The 19,651-nt window shown below is 42.9% G+C and overlaps 1 protein-coding gene across 6 annotated transcripts in view; it reads right to left on the bottom strand.

Moving 5' to 3' along the window:
• Window positions 1-19,651, bottom strand: part of obscnb (obscurin, cytoskeletal calmodulin and titin-interacting RhoGEF b) — a 96,406-nt gene that overhangs the window by 33,191 nt on the left and 43,564 nt on the right. For 3 of the 6 annotated variants that reach the window (XM_055883582.1, XM_055883583.1, XM_055883584.1), the window contains exons 36-45: window positions 16,914-17,180; window positions 16,484-16,750; window positions 14,320-14,586; window positions 13,569-13,835; window positions 5,373-5,639; window positions 4,897-5,163; window positions 4,481-4,747; window positions 3,647-3,916; window positions 796-1,059; window positions 59-337 (exon numbers count right to left, since the gene is read on the bottom strand). In XM_055883582.1, the coding sequence (XP_055739557.1) occupies window positions 59-337; window positions 796-1,059; window positions 3,647-3,916; window positions 4,481-4,747; window positions 4,897-5,163; window positions 5,373-5,639; window positions 13,569-13,835; window positions 14,320-14,586; window positions 16,484-16,750; window positions 16,914-17,180 (2,682 nt within the window). The remainder of the gene's footprint in view (window positions 1-58; window positions 338-795; window positions 1,060-3,646; window positions 3,917-4,480; window positions 4,748-4,896; window positions 5,164-5,372; window positions 5,640-13,568; window positions 13,836-14,319; window positions 14,587-16,483; window positions 16,751-16,913; window positions 17,181-19,651) is intronic. The other 3 variants (XM_055883586.1, XM_055883587.1, XM_055883588.1) reach the window with 3 other exon arrangements.

The raw sequence follows: 19,651 nt of genomic DNA, 5'->3' as shown, positions 1-19,651 counted from the left end.
TGGAGATGGGGGAGGACTAGGAGGCCATCTTTAACATCTCCGTTAACGTCTCTATTACCTTTGGGCTTCTCTTCCACCAGTAGGCAAGCAACGGTCTTCTCCTCGCCCACCACAAACGCCACGTCCCCTGATTCATCGGGGGTGACCATCTGCAGTGTCAGCCGGTGTACCCGGCCCTGGCAGGTCATCTGGTTCAGGTCGTTGTTCTGGAGGAGGTTATCGCCCAGCCACCACTCTCCGTTGGTCACGCCCTCCTGGGACAACTCACACGCAAAGACAGCATTCTGCCCGGTGGTCACTGTGATGTCGTGCAGCTCCCGAGTGATGCGTACAGACTCTGGAGGTGAATGAATGTGATGATGGGGGAGTGAGAGATCTAAAGGTTCCCAGGGTCAGGGTTTCCCAGGGGATTCATTAAGGTGAAACACTCAGGCATTAGAGCACCACCATTGGTATCCTGATTTAAAAGTGAGATATAAAGAGGATGGACAATTGCACTCCAGGAAACACCAGTTCATGGAGTTTGCTGAGGTTATTTTTTGTCTACTCAATGTTTAGAATTCTTTCTCAATTAAAGAGTACAATATTACACAAAAACACATTTTCACTTCCTACGTGATGGCTAACGTGTAGGAAGGTAGACATAAGTACAAAAAAATGATCTCTGACAAAATACACAGTATAGGTCTGAATATGACAGCAAAACCAACACAAATGCATAGTCTTAGTATGTTGGCACACAGAATGAAAGCAGAGGATAATGTAGAGTGACAGCAAACCAGTACGTTTCATTACCTTTGACTATCAGGGTGGCTGTGCTCTGCTTATCCCCGGTATCGCAGGTGTACTCTCCAGCATCTTCAACCTTTAACTTGTGAACAATCAGGATGTAGGTAGAACCTGTGTGCTCCATGGAATACTTCTCCCCCTGGGTGAGGAGCACAGAGCCCCTTCTCCAGGTCACCTTGCCATCAGCACTGATCTCACAGGTCAGGGAAACACTGCCTCCTTCCACTGCTTCCTGGCTCTCCAGCTCCTTCTTGAACACCACAGGGGCCCCTGCCGGGACACAGCAAGATAGATACAGACCGCCACAAGGTTAGGATGGATGGAGACGTTAAACTGTTTAGGGAGTGGACACGGACGGGACGGACATTCAAGCACATCCAATATCTTGAAAGGAAACATTCAGTACAACATTTAAAAGCATTTGCTAGAAAAACGTTTATCCACTATAGGTTTCAAATAGCATAGGTCTCAAAGGACAAAAACAGGGAGATTTATTGTTTCTTGCTATTCTGTAATGTGAGTGAAATGAACAAGTGGCCTACCAATGGCATGCACCGCTTTACCAATCGATGTCCACAACAAGATGACCATGAATTGAGAGATCCAGAATGGGTTGCTAGATCAAATCCCCGAGCTGACAAGGTAAAAATCTGTCGTTCTGCCCCTGAACAAGGCAGTTAACCTACTGTTCCTAGGCCGTCATTGTAAATAAGAATTTGTTCTTAACTGACTTGCCTAGTTAAACAAAGGTTCAATAAAAAATGGTTAGGCCTAGTAAAGTTGAGTGACTAGGAGACATACATTATATAACCCCTTACCTCAGACTTTACAGTATAAGTGCCCTTTACTTTCATTATATGGGTATATGCACCTCTTACCTTGGACAGTCAGGCTGTAAAATGAGTTTGGAATGGACTCCGGGAATTGAGGTAAAATGGTTAGGTCTAGTAAAGGTGAGTGATTAAGAGACTCATATTATACATATATTATATAACCGCTTACCTCAGACTATACAGTATATGTACCCTTTACCTTGGATGGTCAGGCTATGAAACGGGTTTGGAATGTACAAAAGGGATCCAGGTATCGGGTACAATGGGAGAGGATAAGAGGTGATCAACAGACTTGTTGATTCAGAATGGCTCCAAGTATTAGGAAAGAATGGAAAAGGGTTTGTACTGATCAGCAGACTCATACTGTACATGAGTCTATATATAGTATATAACCCCTCACCTTAGACTATATACAGTCACCATTTACATAAGATGACATACAGTTGAAGTCAGAAGTTTACATACACCTTAGCTAAATACATTTAAACTCTGTTTTTCACAATTCCTGACATTTAATCCAAGTAAACATTCCCTGTCTTAGGTCAGTTAGGATCACTACTTTATTTTAAGAATGTGAAATGTCAGAATAATAGTAGAGAGAATGATTTATTTCAACCTTTATTTATTTTGTCACATTCCCAGTGGGTCAGAAGTTTACATACACTCAATTCGTATTTGGTAGCATTGCTTTTAAATTGTTTAACTTGGGTCAAACGTTTTGGGTAACCTTCCACAAGCTTCCCACAATATGTTGGGTGAATTTTGGCCCATTCCTCCTGACAGAGCTGGTGTAACTGAGTCAGGTTTGTAGGCCTCCTTGATCGCACGTGCTTTTTCAGTTCTGCCCACACATTTTCTGTAGGATTGAGGTCAGGGCTTTGTGATGGCCACTCCAATACCTTGACTTTGTTGACCTTAAGCCATTTTACCACAACTTTGGAAACATGCTTGGGGTCATTCCATTTGGAAGACCCATTTGCGACCAAGCTTTAACTTCCTGACTGATGTCTTGAGATGTTGCTTCAATATATCCACATAATTTTCTTTCCTCATGATGCCATCTATTTTGTGAAGTACACCAGTCCCTCTTGCAGTAAAGCACCCCACAACATGATGCTGCCACCCCCATGTTTCACGGTTGGGATGGTGTTCTTCGGCTTGCAAGCATCCCCATTTTTCCTCCAAACATAACGATGGTCATTATGGCCAAACAGTTCTATTTTTGTTTCATCAGACCAGAGGACAAAAAGTATGTTCTTTGTCCCCATGTGCCGTTGCAAACCATAGTCTGGCTTTTTTATGGCAGTTTTGGAAACAGTGGCTTCTTCCTTGCTGAGCGGCCTTTCAGGTTATGTTGATATAGGACTCGTTTTACTGTGGATATAGATACTTTTGTACCTGTTTCTTCCAGCATCTTCACAAGCTCCTTTGCTGTTGTTCTGGAATTGATTTGCACTTTTTGCACCCAAGGACTTTTTTCTCTAGGAGACAGAACACGTCCCATGGTGTTTATACTTGCGTACTATTGCTTGTACATATGAACGTGGTACCTTCAGGCGTTTGGAAATTGCTCCCAAAGATGAACCAGACTTGTGGAGTTCTATAAAAAAAAATCTGAGGTCTTAGCCTATCAGAAGCTTCTAAAGCTATGACATAATTTTCTGGAATTTTCCAAGCTGTTTAAAGGCACAGTCATCTTAGTGTATGTAAACTTTTGACCCACTCGAATTGTTGGAAAAATTACTTGTGTCATGCATAAAGTAGATGTCCTAACCGACTTTCCAAAACTATAGTTTGATAACAAGAAGTTTGTGGAGTGGTTGAAAAACAAGTTTTAATGACTCCAACCTAAGTGTATGTAAACTTCCGACTTCAATTGTATGTATGTATGTATGTATGTATATATATATATATGTATATATATATATATACATATATAAATATATATATATATATATATAAATAGGCCTAATGTACCCCTTATCTTAAACAGACAGGGTATAAAACGGGTTTTGGCTCCTTACCTCGGACGGTCAGGCTTGCGGTGGAGGTATGGTGACCCACGGTGAAGGTGACTGTGCCTGAGTCGGCCTGGGTGACCCCCCTGAGGGTGAGGCTGTGCACCTTGCCCTGGGCACGGATCAGGTTCATTTCATTGTTCTGCAGAGGGACGTCCGCAAGCTTCCACTGGACCTCCTTGGCATCAACGTGGGACAGATGGCACTCAAAGTGGACATCCTCCCCCTCGTGCACCGAACAGCTGTTCAAGACCTTCACTATGGTCACCTCCACGTCTGTTTGATAAAGCCAGTCATGTGTTGTTACTGGCTAGATGTGAATCTTTCTCTAAAGGACAGCTAATGTCTATATGGTGTTAATGGTTAGGTGCCAACAGAAATAGGGCACCTTTCCATGTACACTCAGTACAGTTACAGTACAGAGACAACTGTTAAGAGTACGGTTGTGAAAAAGACACAAGGTTGCTCCTGTCAACACAGAAAACAGATGAAATGGAAGTGTGAGACAGACCATTTCCCTTAACAGCAGAGCGCTCATGTGGAATGGTTATGACGGTAGAAGTGTAGAGGAAGATGCGTGAAGGGTATGAAGGACATAGGAAGTTTTAAGTGACTGAAGAAAAGTATGAAGATCCCCAAGCCTTAATTCCGTGCCCTTTAAGGCCTTTGGTCCTCTAAAGCCTAGCGTGACATTAGTCTTGTGGGAATCTCTCAGGATGGAAAGTGGTTGGTAGGGATAGAGTGAATTAGAAGATAAGTGCCATGATTCAAGAGGTGTGTAGAGAGAATGATTGAGAAGAATGACAGAAGACAATAGCAGACTTTCATCTTGTTCCCTACCCTGTACAGTGAGCATGGAGGAGGTCTTCTGGTAACCTGTGTCACAGATATACTCCCCAGAGTCAGCCCCTTGTAGGCTATAGATGATAAGCTTCACAATGTCCCCTTCCTGTTTCAGCTGATACTTGTTGTTAGATTCCAGGACCCTGTCGCCCCGGCTCCAGACAACGCTGGCCCCAGGCTTGGTGATCTCACAGCGGAGGATGGCGATCTCACCTGCGTTCCACTCTAGATTCTGTAGTCGAGTTTTGAAGTAAACGGGCAGGGCTAGGTAAGAACGGTAGAGGTTGGGAGAGGTGAGATAGTGAAACGTTTTGAGAGCAGAATTATGCCCCCAAACCACAATTAATACACAAAGGAATTTGGTTTCAAAACAGCACAACTGCTAAAACAGAATACTTTTTTTCTCAGCCTACCCTTCACAGCAAGGTGTGCTGTGGTTTTCCGGTCACCACTGTCACAGGTGTAGCTGCCTGAGTCTTCTGGGTCTAAGTTTTGGATGACTAGCCTAGCGCTGTGCCCTTCCTGGATGATTTCATACTTGGCACAGGGGCAAAGACCCACCTCCCCCTTCCTCCATTCCACAGGGAGCCCAGGTTTAGAAAGCTCACAGTGCAGGGTAACACTGCCCCCCTCTTCAGCCTGTTGGTTCTGCAGCTCTTTAGTGAAAATGACTGGGAGAGCTGACAAATAAAAATCCCCAAAAATGAATTATAAGTCTACAGATCCAAAAAGCTTTAATAAAAAATGGTAGGCATTATTCCAAGGTAACTGTTTTGTTCCATAACTTTAACTTTGACTAACTGTTTATTGTTAATACATGTGGTGCTCCAGTTTAAGTGTTGTGCTAGTGAGGAACGGGGCAGCAGTGAAAAGGTCTTCATCATCCTACCATTGACTTTCAGGTATGCTGAGCTCTCTGTGTCTCCAGTCCTGCAGTGGTAGCTTCCTGTGTCTTCAGGTTTCAAATCACAGACTTGGAGTTCCACACTGCAATCTTTCTGCTTCATCTGGTACTTTGCTCCAGACTGCAGGACCTGTGTTCCCTTCCCCCATTCCACAGGGACCCCAGGTTTAGAGAGCTCACAGTGCAGGGTAACACTGCCCCCCTCTTCAACCTCCTGACTCTGCAGATCTTGTTTGAATATGACTGGAAGAGCTGAGAAATTAAAGGGTTAAAAAAGTATCTGCAGGCTGCATTCACTGTTACAATGCCTCAAAAAGAGATATTGCTAAACCATATGGTGAAGATGTTCCCAATGGAACGATGTCTCTATGTATGGTAAACACTTTCAATGACCATTTATATATGCACTCTCCTCTGCTTGGTGTCCATCAGTCCAGACCAGCAGCTGTAAAAAGGATTTGGTGTGTGACCCACCACCACCACCTTGGAAGTGAGATTTGAACTATGGGTTTACACATAACCAAGATGATTTGTGTACAGCACTGCATGAAGAGTCCTGGTCTCTGACTAAATTTGATATTTTGTATGCAGAATACCATTAGAATATCAGAATCAAACTACAAAGAATCCACAACAAGTACACTCCTGCAAGGTCAACAATAGACAACAAAGCTAAATCTATCCTGTTGCCTAGTAATTTACCCCACTTTACCCCAACCTACAGTATTCAGTATGTACATAGCTACCTCAATTACCTCGTCGCCCTGCACTTCAACTCAGGACTGGTATTCCCTGTATATCACCATGTTATTTTTTACTCGTTATTCTTATCCGTTATTCACTGTGTATTTATTTACACTATTTCTGTGTGTATTTTTTTAATCTTTGTTTAGCTCTGCGTTGTTGGAAAAGGATCCGTAAGTAAGCATTTCACTGTTAGTCTACTCATGTTGTTTACGTAGCATGTGACAAATAACATTTTATTTGAAAAGACAACAAAATAAAGACCTACGGTAGCTTCCCATTTAAGGGCAAGAAAAAAAATATATACACCACAACTGCAAGCTACTGAAACAGAAAGCGTGTCCTTTCCTACCACAGGCTTTTACCACCGTTTCCTTTTCATAACATAACTTTAAAATTGCGCACCTGAGCGAACCAGACGGAATCGAACAAAGCCCAATGTCCACAGATCTACACATCTTACCTATTCACATGACAACCGTCAGTGTAGGCTCCTTTCTATCGACTATCATTTAGAAGCATCGCAAATTATCCAGTCAAAACAATACTTGTAGCAATGTGCCAAAATCAACAGAATATTTTTTCAATAAAGAGTGTACTTTGTCGACTGAAAGATGGAATGAATAGAAACTATTACAGATACAATAGGAGTTTAATAACTTTTGCATTTAAAAATGCACATGAGCAAACACACAGCCCAAATTCAACAAATTCTGCCCGCTCATTATGAACAATGAACAATGCACTTGTTGACAAATACAAACTATAGGCTACAGCAGAAGAACACTGGCAACGAGCAGAATAACACTAAGCATGTTTTAACACCTAACAAACACTGTCATTTTTTTTATTTTATTTTATTTTTTATCTTATTTTCTCCCCAATTTTCATGGTATCCAATCGCTAGTAATTACTACCTTGTCTCATCGCTACAACTCCCGTACGGGCTCGGGAGAGACGAAGGTCGAAAGCCATGCGTCCTCCGAAGCACAACCCAACCAGCCGTACTGCTTCTTAACACAGCGCGCCTCCAACCCGGAAGCCAGCCGCACCAATGTGTCGGAGGAAACACCGTGTACCTGGCCCCCTTGGTTGGCGCGCACTGCGCCCGGCCCGCCACAGGAGTCGCTGGAGCGCGATGAGACAAGGATATCCCTACCGGCCAAACCCTCCCTACCCCGGACGACGCTATGCCAATTGTGCATCGCCCCACGGACCTCCCGGTTGCGGCCGGCTGCGACAGAGCCTGGGTGCGAACCCAGAGACTCTGGTGGCGCAGTTAGCACTGCGATGCAGTGCCCTAGACCACTGCGCCACCCGGGAGGCACTATGTCATTTTTTAAAAACACTTGCAGTTTTAGGCCAAGCCCTGTTGTTAACTCATATCCCAGCGATAATGCCTTACATTGATCCTGGGAAGAAAATACATACATTTGCTCAACTTGCCATTGGCTCTACCAATGGCTCAACTTAACCTAAGGCAAACATTTTGACTATATTAGCCCACACAGCTACAAGGATCCACTTCCATGTTAGGTTTAAGACCTCATAGAGACCCCAACTGATATATAGAACAATCTTAAAATGATTTTTCTTTGGTTTAGATACAAGCATCATGAAAAAAAGTGTGGCTTAATTTAACCCTTTGGCTCACCTTACCCCACATTCCCCTACATACGGTAGTGAATTTTGGGGTAGCCTCGACTCGAACTCAGGTCCAGCGACCGTCAAACCTATACCTTAACCGTTACACCAAGAGGTCAAACTCCTTGAGGGTGTCGCTAGGTGTTGGTTTAAAGGAAAAATCCACCCAAACCACAAATTTCTACATTTTACAATGTTAAATAACAGTAATATGTGAGATATTTTTTTTGTGAACCATTGTTTTATTTTGTCGTTATAATAGCAACATGTGAAAATCATTGTGGAAATCTGTTGCAGCTCAAGTCGACTATACAACCCACAATGCAATGCTCTCTTTATGGGCTGTCTGGCTAGCTAGCTAGCAAGCAAATGTAGCTACACACAATAATACCAAAGTAAATATCAGCATGTGAAGTAGCTAGTTGTAAAATCGCCTAAAACTGCACTATCAATATAGGAGTCTACAATCTCACCATGTTCAACCAACAGGTTGATATGTCGCACAGAGTGGAGCCTGACATTCACAACGGCCATGCAACGACACCATGAAATGCACTCTGGACTGAAGAGGCAGACAAATACTGTAGGAGAAATGTGGTGGACCATCTGTTAAATTACACATTTATCGAGGTAGAAATATCAGAGAAATATGATCAATGGCTCATTCGAGAAAAGACAACCTCCCGCATTATGACATTGGCCAGTATTGAAATCTAACATGTATGATAGACGTTTTTGCGATCTCAAAGTCGTATTTCTATTAACTTCCAGTGTGGTGAAAGCAGCTTTATTGTAATGCTACGTCATACTGGTCGAATTTCTACCTGCTTGAACGGCAATAGCTCAGATACACATGAAAACATGAAATTACCCTGGGAATCGATAGAACATCGCTCGGAGACATACATTAAAAAAATATATATATATCCTTTGAGGTCGCTACATTACCCCGTTCCTTGGGAGAGTGTGTCCCCACGCTTCTCTATACCAAGTCCCTCATGTGTACACACCTCTCCAATGGCCTCAGGGGTGCCATCCCACTTCGGACACCAATGTAGCGAATTCGGGGGGTAGCCTTAACTTAACTTCAACACCTGGACAAGACCACAAAATGAAGCAGAGACCTAGAAAATGAGCCACAATGATAAAACAGCTTATTAAGTTGGCCTAACAGCACCAGATCCTACGTGAATGCAACACAATGCACAGGTAGATTATGAGCTCAACAGGCAATAGATCTGTCTTTTTTGTACCGTCTCATCCTTCTGGGATTCCGGTTTAGGGGTGGTAGGAGCAGCAGGCTAAGAGACTACACCAAAAGACCAGCAAAAAATGAGCCACACAATGCTAAAGCCACAAATGTTCACTTGAACAGATTGACAAAAGAGGTAGCAGTTCATGTGACTACAACATTTACCCGCGAGAAAAAAAGTATGAGCTCAACATACCCACTTGAAAAAAAGGTATGAGCTCAACAGACCCACTAGAAAAAAGGTATGAGCTCAACAGACCCACTAGAAAAAAAGGTATGAGCTCAACAGACCCACTAGAAAAAAAGGTATGAGCTCAACAGACCCACTAGAAAAAAAGGTATGAGCTCAACAGACCCACTAGAAAAAAAGGTATGAGCTCAACAGACCCACTAGAAAAAAAGGTATGAGCTCAACATACCCACTAGAAAAAAAGGTATGAGCTCAACAGACCCACTAGAAAAAAGGTATGAGCTCAACAGACCCACTAGAAAAAAAGGTATGAGCTCAACGAACAAGAGATACACTACATGATAAAAAATATGTGGAAACCTGCTCGTCGAACATCTCATTCCAAAATCATGGGCAATAATATGGAGTTGGTTCGCCCTCTGCTGCTATAACAGCCTCCACTCTTCTAGGAAGACTATCCACCAGATGTTGGAACATTGATGCGGGGACTTGCTTCCGTTCAGCCACAAGAGCGATACTGAGGTCGGGCACCGATGTTGGGTGATTAGGCCTGGCTCGCAGTCGGCATTCCAATTCATCCCAAAGGTGTTCGATGGGGTTGATGTCAGGGCTCTATGAGGCCAGTCAAGTTCTTCCATACCGATCTCGACAAACCATTTCTGTATGCACCTCGCTTTGTGCATGGGGGCATTGTCATGCTGTCATGCTGAAACAGGAAAGGGCCTTCCCCAAACTGTTGCCACAAAGTTGGAAGCACAGAATCATCTAGAATGTCATTGTATGTTGTAGTGTTAAGATTTCCCTTCACTGGAACTAAGGGGCCTAGCCCGAACCATTAAAAAGAGCCCTGCTCGGCCATGGAAACCCATTTCATGAAGCTCCCGACTAACAGTTCTGGTGCTGACATTGCTTCCAAAGGCAGTTTGGAACTCGGAAGTGAGTGTTGTTCAGCACTCGGTGGTCCCGTCCTGTGAGCTTGTGTGGCCCACTGTACCACTTCGCAGCTGAGTTGTTGTTGCTCCTAGATGTTTCCACTTCACAATAACAGCACTTACAGTTGACCCCGGCAGCTCTATCAGGGCAGAAATTTGACAAACTGACTTGTTGGAAAGGTGGCATCCTAAGGTCATTCTACTGCTAAGGTTTGTCTATGGAGATTGCATGGCTGTGTGCTCGATTTTATACACCTGTCAGAAACGAACGGGTGTGGCTGAAATAGCCAAATCCACTAATTTGAAGGGGTGTCCACATACATTTGCATAAATAGTGTAGCTCATCTTTTTCTACCAGAGGCTTCTACCATGGTCTTCTTCTCTACCATGGTCCTCTTCTCTCCTTCTGAGGCTCCGTTTTGGGCGTGGCAGGAGCAATAGGGCCACAGGCTTAGAGACTATTACAAAACACCATAATAACTATTTACAAAATAGCCTCCAACACTCTACTCAGCAAATTGGATGTAGTCTATCACAGTGCCATCCGTTTTGTCACCAAAGCCCCATATACTACCCACCACTGCGACCTGTATGCTCTCGTTGGCTGGCTCTCGCTCCATACTCGTCGCCAAACCCACTGGCTCCAGGTCATCTACAAGTCTTTGCTAGGTAAAGCCCAAACTTATCTCAGCTCACTGGTCACCATAGCAGCACCCACCCGTAGCACGCGCTCCAGCAGGTATATCTCACTGGTCGCCTCTCCTTCCAGTTCTCTGCTGCCAATGACTGGAACGAACTGCAAAAATCTCTGAAGCTGGAGACTCTTACCTCCCTCACTAGCTTTAAGCACCAGCTGTCAGAGCAGCTCACAGATCACTGAACCTGTACATAGCTCATCTGTAAATAGCCCATCCAATCTACCTCATCACCATACTGTATTTATTTATCTTGCTCCTTTGCACCCCAGTATCTCTACTTGCACATTCATCTTCTGCACATCTACCATTCCAGTGTTTAATTGCTATATTGTAATTACTTTGTCACCATGGGCTATTTATTGCCTTACCTTTCTTATCCTACCTCAATTGCACATGAAAGCATATAGATTTTTCTACTGTATTATTGATTGTATATTTGTTTATTCCATGTGAAACTCGGTGTTGTTGTATGTGTCGAACTGCTTTGCTTTATCTTGGCCAGGCCACAGTTGCAAATGATCACTTGTTCTCAACTAGCCTACCTGGTTAAATAAAGGTGGGGGGAAAAAAGAAAGAAAAAAAAAACATTCTTCAACAAGTAACCAGAAATATTTGTCTTTTCAACTGTCTTTTCCTTCTGGGGTTCTGATTTGAGTGCAGCAGGAACAGCAGGCTTCAAAGCTACGACAAATAACTCAATATTCTATAGCTAAACTCCAGAAGGATCTCAACAGAGAGCATATCTCATCTTGTCCTACCATGGGATTCTACCGCTGTCTTCTTTTCTACGGTTGCCTTCTGGGGCTCTTTGGTTTCCTGTTGTTTGGAAGTGATTGGAGGAGCTGGGGGTTGAAACATTTCACTTTAGATCCAACTCTAAGCTGAGTATGCTCACAAAAGGCAAGCCCACAAAGGGAAGCAGAGACTGCAAAACAAGGACAGGCCACTAAGCTAAAGTGACATTGTGAACAGACAAGGTTTACATACACACCTAAAACATAGAAAGATGGACCCCAGCAATAAACACTATCTGTAGTATATATCTGTTTCTAAGACTCAGTTATAACCTGGTTAAGGGTTTATTCTTGACAGATAAAATAAACTACAGCTGGCTAATCAGAAGCAAATTACTATAATAGTACCGCCCTACGCCCTTGATTGACAAAGGAGACGGAGCACAATCTGTAGAGATACCTCAGAGATACCTGTCTCCAGACACTAGACATATGAAATTACACCTGTAACTCAGATGATTCATACTAGTCAGTATCCAGAATATGCGTAACAAATAAAGTAACTGAAAACCATCAGACAACATGGATGGAGCATACATGAGCAACCATAAAGAACATAATAATGCCCACACAACTTGACACCTGACACATAGCCTGACATGAACTTACAGATGAAAAGCTCTACAGAGAGAACGCCTCAGGCCATTCGAAAATTCATCCAGAGTATGAACAACAAATAAAGCGGGAGAAGAAATCTTCCCTCATACAGTAAAATATTCAACAGCGGCACAAACTAACAGCAACAAAACACTTACAGACATACCATGAAGACAGAGGGCCAAGCAGTACACCAAACGTGATCTCCTTGTCCTTCCCTACCTTCTTCCTTCTGTGGCTCCTCCTGTTTGGGAGTTACTGGAAGAGCTGTAGGCTTCAGAGCTGCGATTAAAACATTGAACTTCGAATACAAAACCTCATAACCAAACCTTTGATGACAAGATCGACCGTAACAGAAAAACAGCCAACAGAGGGATATACCGAACCAACTGGCAACAAAGGACGTACCACACAAGTCTTAAATAAAGAGATTTCTTTAAAACCGCGAACAGCGGAAGTAACGGAGCAAAGACTCAAGAACATGTGGATTGACTGCAAACAGAATACAGAGAGCAGTTTACAACACTGATCCAAATTATAAAAAGATGCCCATCTTGTTTCCTTTTTTTAGCTCAACAAACAAACCACAACAAACTTGTAGCATAGTGACATATGCACTCACTGTAAAAGGACGTCGAAGACTATCAACACCATCATCAGGACCAAGCAGCAACACAAACTGCACATATGGTAAGTGAAAGCAGACAACTAAACGGTTCTCCATGTCCATTTCCCTCCCTACCTTCTTCCAGTTTGGTATCCTGCTGGGGTAGCTGGGGGCTTCACAGCTGTGATAAAACATCCAACTGAATGGCAAGGCAAACAATATAACTGCAAGTCTACTAAGAACACAGCTGGTGTAACATTCACCCTTTAGGGCTACGATGGTGGGAAGCTTTTCGCAATATGATGGGATTCAAGTTGACCTATATATCATCCCATATGATTTGACCTTGAGGAAGAATACATAGAGATAACAGTGTTTGTACTCATCAAAGTCCCTTGCTCATTAAATGAACGGCAAATAATGTCATCGGAGTTCAAATATGAAGCCCAACACAACTGTCGTTCAAATGCACCAAGGTGATAAGTAGCATTTTCCTGAATATTTGTCCTTATTTTAGTAAAAGGTTATTTGCCTTCACCATTCCTCCATTTCAGAACACATATAAAATGACAGAAACAAACAGAAACAAATAATGAATTTGAAGACAACATTCAATACAGTACAACAAAGGTTACACCTGTGAACATAAGAACATTTTTGTGATATTCAATTAAAATGTATTAAGTGACAAAGGCACTTCTGAATGTATCAATTTTCTCTTACCCTTTATCTTGAGACTGGCTGTAGTCTTCTGGTCTCCACACACACAGCTGTAGTCTCCACTGTCCTCTGGTAGTACTTTGCTGATCAGGAGTTCACTCACAGATTCTTTCTGCTTCATCTGGTACTTTTCTCCAGACTTCAGCACCTGTGTTCCCTTCCTCCATTCCACAGGGACTCCAGGTTTAGAGAGCTCACAGTGCAGGGTAACACTGCCCCCCTCCTCAGCCTCCTGGCTCTCCAGTTTGTGTTTGAAGGTCACAAGTTGGGCTGTGGAACCGAACCATTAGGTGGTTAGTTTTGAATTAAACTATTTTTTTTAAACGAACAACTAAAATCACTGTAGCATAGTCAATGGAACACCCACAAAGGAGCAAGGAACAAAGCAATACAAATACAAACAAATTATAGAGACAACCAATCTGTAACACCATGACTCAAACCAATACAGACAAAAACTCACAGACAACACTGAAACAGACTACCCACAGACACAAAGATACAACCCAGAGATAGAAACAAAGACACACATAACATTTCCTAAAACATGCCAAAGTCAACCAATAAATGAACATCCTAATCAACAATTGCTGGACACCCATATGTTAAAAAATAAAAATAAACATTCTACTTGACAAAACACTGAACTTCCATTTGAAACATTGCATACCAGTAACAGGGCGTCGCGGAGATGAAAGCACAACAGCTTTGCATATACAGTATGATAAATAGTTATTACATGTCTTTCTCCTACCCTTAATCTTGAGACCGGCTGTAGTCTTCTGGTCTCCACACACACAGCTGTAGTCTCCACTGTCCTCTGGTACTACTTTGCTGATCAGGAGTTCACTCACAGATTCTTTCTGCTTCATCTGGTACTTTTCTCCAGACTTCAGCACCTGTGTTCCCTTCCTCCATTCCACAGGGACTCCAGGTTTAGAGAGCTCACAGTGCAGGGTAACATTGCCCCCCTCCTCAGCCTCCTGGCTCTCCAGTTTGTGTTTGAATGTAACAGGTTGGGCTGGGGATTCAAAATAAACCATATAAAATACATTGAAAAACAATATGCCTAACCAATGATACGAGGCAATCAGACATGAGTGCATCCTCTAAAACCATGAGAATGGCACAGTTTAAAAATCAGCTACTTCAATAATGAACCGAAACACAGAAACAGAGACAGAATGATCACTAACAAAGACTAACAACATGATCAGCACAATGAAGACACACAAGACTACAAAGACACAAAGATCAACTGAACAGAGACAGATAACACACAGAGACAGTTAGAGAAAAATGTCTGGGAATACTTCTAAGCTTAACCACTGGGTTTTCAGGCATTGCAGAAGTTGCTGCTGACATTGAATCATAAAACATACAAAATTATTCTTAGGGATAGCCCCCTTTTTTTCAATTTTCGCCTAACTGACAAACCCAAATCTAACTGGCTGTAGCTCAGGCCCTGAAACAAGGATATGCATTATCTTGGTACCATTTGAAAGGAAACACTTTGAAGTTTGTGGAAATGTGAATTGAATGTAGGATAATATAACACAATAGATCCGGTAGAAGAAAATACAAATAAAAAACCAACATGTCTTTTTCTACCACCATCTTTGAAATGCAAGAGAAAGGTCACAGTTCTAGCTATCACTCTGGTTGTAATTCCGATAGTGTCCACAAGATGGCAGCAGTGTATGTGAAACGCTTCAGATGGATAACTTGAAGTATGAGTGAACGACAAGACTTTTAGTGTGAAGTCCCCAGGTACATTTGGGCAAATCATGAAGGAGACATTCGCATTCATATTACATTTCTCTGCAAGAAAATCGTCAAATCTATATACTTGGAATTTTAATTTAGCTTTCGAAGTATTAGTAGCCATATTATAAGTTCAACATTTGCAAAACAACCAGTTCTCATCACTTCATACCTCTGAATATTCTTACAATTGTTGTCCTAAATGAAAAGGCATGCTGTCGTACAAGGTTAGTAGCTACATTTTATGACATATACATGGTTTCTGGATACTCCCGTAAAGCCCAGATCATTGGCTATTTAGCTAGCTTTGTTTGACCCGATTGGTGCTTATTTGACAAAGATACAGTCGTTCAAGTGATGACCGCCCACGTCATCAGCGTGCCATGAAGGCGTCGCTCTCTGACCAGATATGGTGTCCTATAGGATATACTACACCCCTAATGACATAGTGAAGTCTTGTTACCTTCTAGGATCTCTGAGGAATACATACGAACGTGATTTGACTCGTTGAAACAACGTTTAGGGTGAGATTTTCACAGATTCCTTTCGTTGCAAACGAGTGTGAACGGGTGGAAATACAAAATCGATCGTGCATGCTATATGGACCTTTTTAGGACATGAAAAATAATTTTATCTAACAAAATGACACTTCATGGTATCTCTGGGACCCTTTGGAGGATAAATCAGAGCAAGATTTCAGAATGTAAGTACACATTTCACCTTCAGAGGTGAATGTATCAAACCTATCGTGGTGAAAAAGTGTTTTGTTGTTAGGAGCTCTCCTCAAACAATAGCATGGTATTTTTTCGCAGTAGTAGCTACTGTAATTTGGACAGTGCAGTTATATTAACAATAATTTAAGCTTTCAGACGATGTAAAACACTTATATGTACCGACATTTTGTTGTTCTCTAAAATCTGCGATCTTGACATAACGCGCTGCATGATTTACAACTGTCCTGTTGACGGGACGCCGATCCTTAAGCCATGATGACAACTACTCAACACAATCAAATCCGTTATACCAAACCAACTTCTTGAAAATAATCTACTGATTCACACTTGAACCTTGATAACGGCAGTGAAAAAAGACAGTACAGAACAACTTCAGCAGAACATACAGTAGCTATTCAATGACACCAATCTGCCTCCTACCCTTTATCTTGAGACCGGCTGTAGTCTTCTGGTCTCCACACACACAGCTGTAGTCTCCACTGTCCTCTGGTACTACTTTGCTGATCAGGAGTTCACTCACAGATTCTTTCTGCTTCATCTGGTACTTTTCTCCAGACTTCAGCACCTGTGTTCCCTTCCTCCATTCCACAGGGACTCCAGGTTTAGAGAGCTCACAGTGCAGGGTAACACTGCCCCCCTCCTCAGCCTCCTGGCTCTCCAGCTTGTTTTTGAAGGTCACAGGTAACGCTGACAAACCATTGGATTAAATATGCAATTATACAGAATTTACAATAACAAAACTAAATAATGCTACCAACACATAACATTACATATATCATTTTTGACTGACTGAGCCCCTGTAAACACAAACTTCCCAACATTCCCATTGACCAAGACTAGGTATCCATACCATTGACGTTTATAGTCGCTGTGGTCTTCTGGTCTCCACACTCACAGGAGTAATCTCCACTGTCTTCAACATTCAGATGCTTTATCTGAAGCTCGCAGTAGGCATCTTTTTGTTTCAGCTCATATTTGTCTCCAGCTTTGAGATGCTCAGTGCCTTTCTTCCACTGAACCTTGGCCCCAGGTTTGGATAACACAGAGCATAGAGTGACACTCTCCCCTTCCTTGGCCTGCTGGTTCTTCAGCTTTTGTTTAAAGCTGGCAGGCAAGGCTAGAAAAAAGACGAACGGGCCCAAATTCATTAACAAGTAGGCAAAACATTCTCTTTAAAATCCTCAGTTGTGATGGAAGTGGAACAGAAGCAAAATGGTGGAGAACAATGGGTAATGGATGATGATAGTGATCCAGATTTTTTCATGCTGTCCTTTGGAACCTAAATATGATTCCAATGGTTGGGTTGGTCAATGAAACAGACCACTTGTTAAACGAAGATGGTAATCAAACCAGTACATGCAATAAACATGGCCTTCACAGCTGAACACAACCACAAAACAAAATGAAATCCTTCCAAAATACACAAAGGATCAGCAACATACAAACACAGGCATTTTTGGAGCTTTTGGCAGAACTTATGCAACATACCTTTGCATTGAGGCACCCATCTACACATTAACAATATTCAGAACAGTTTTCAGATAGGATTAATTTCTTAGTTTGTGACCCTGCAGTATTTTCCAGGACACAATAGAAGCATACTCATTACCTTGGATGTAAAACCGAGCGTACATGCTAATACAGCAGAGTGACTTCAAATCAAATTTTATTTGCCCTGAATACAACCTCACCGTGAAATGCTTACTTACAAGCCCTTAACCAAAAATGCAGTTCAAGAAATAGAGTTAAGAAAATATTTATTAAATAAACGAAAGTTAAAAAAAAAGTAAAATAACAATAACGAGACTATATACAGGGGGTACCGGTACCGAGTCAATGTGCAGGGGTACAGGTTAGTTGAGGTAATTTGTACATGTAGGTATGGGTAAAGTGATAATAAGATAATAAACAGCAAGTAGCAGCAGTGTAAAAACAAAGGGGGGGGGCATTTGATTAATTGTACAGCGGTCTTATGGCTTGGGGGTAGAAGGTGTTAAGGAGCCTTTAGGACCTAGACATGGAGCTCCGGTACCGCTTGCAGTGCGCTAGCAGAGAGAACAGTCTATGACTTTGGTGACTGGAGTCTTTGACAATTTTATGGGCCTTCCTCTGACACCGTCTAGTATATAGGTCCTGGATGGAAGCTTGGACACAGTGATGTACTGGTCTGTATGCACTACCCTTTGTAGTGCCTTACGGCAGTTGCCATACCGGGCGGTGATGCAACTGGTCAGGATGCTCTTGATGGTGCAGCTGGAGAACTTTTTGAGGATCTGGGGACCCATGCCAAATCTTTTCAGTCTCCGGAGGGGGAAAAGGCATGGCCGTGCCCTCTTCACAACTTTCTTGGTGTGTTTGGACCATGATAGTTTGTTGGTGATGAGGACACCAAGGAACTTAAAACTCTCAACCCGCTCCACTACAGCCATGTCGATGTGAATGGGAGCCTGTTCGGCCCTCCTTTTCCTGTAGTCCATGATCATCTCCTTTGTTTTCCTGGCACCACACTGCCAGGTCTCTGACCTTCTCCATATGAAGGTGATCAGTCCTACCACCGTTGTGTTGTCAGGAAACGTAATGATGGTGTTGGAGTTGTGCTTGGCCACTCGATCTTGGGTGAACAGGGAGTAGAGGAGGGGACTAAGCACGCACCCCTGAGGGGCCCCCTTGTTGAGGATCAGTGTGGCAGATGTGTTGTTGCCAACCCTTACCACATGGGGGCGGCCCGTCAGGAATTCCAGGATCCAGTTGCAGAGGGAGGTGTTTAGTCCCATGGCCCTTAGCTTAGTGATGAGTTTTGAGGGCACTATGGTGTTGAATGCTGAGCTGTAGTCAATGAACCGCATTCTCACATAGGTGTTCCTTTTGTCCAGGTGGGAAAGGGCAGTGTGGAGTGCCATTGAGATTGAGTCATCTGTGGATCTGTTGAGGCGGTATGCAAATTGGAGTGGGTCTAGGGTTTCTGGGATGATGGTGTTGATGTGAGCCATGACCAGCATTTCAAAGCACTTCATGGCTACCGACGTGAGTGCTACGGGGAGGTAGTCATTTAGGCAGGTTACCTTCACTTTCTTGGGCACAGGGACTATGGTGGTCTGCTTGAAACATGTAGGTACTACAGGAAGAGGAAGAGATTGAGGAAGAGGAAGAGATTGAAAATGTCAGTGAAGGCACTTGCCAATTGGTCCGCACATGCTCTGAGTACACATCCTGGTAATCTGTCTGGCCCCGCGACCTTGTGAATGTTGACCTGTTTAAAGGTCTTGCACACATCAGCTACGGAGAGCGTGATCACACAGTCGTCTGAAACAGCTGGTGCCCTCATGCATGCTTCAGTGTTGCTTGCCTCGAAGCGAGCATAAAAGGCATTTAGCCCGTCTGGCAGGCTTGTGTCACTGGGCAGCTTGCGGCAGGGTTTCCCTTTGTAGTCCGTAATAGTTTGCAAGCCCTGCCATATCCTACAAGTGTCAGAGCCGGTGTAGTATGAGTCATTATTTGTCCTGTTTTAACACTTTGCCTGTTTGATGGATTATCTGAGTGCATAGCGGGATTTCTTATACGCATCCGGATAGATGTGTCCCGCTCCTT

Source organism: Salvelinus fontinalis, chromosome 26 (genome assembly GCF_029448725.1).
Source record: "Salvelinus fontinalis isolate EN_2023a chromosome 26, ASM2944872v1, whole genome shotgun sequence".
Classification (NCBI taxonomy): Eukaryota; Metazoa; Chordata; class Actinopteri; order Salmoniformes; family Salmonidae; genus Salvelinus; species Salvelinus fontinalis.
This window is presented reverse-complemented; position numbering and strand designations above follow the sequence as displayed.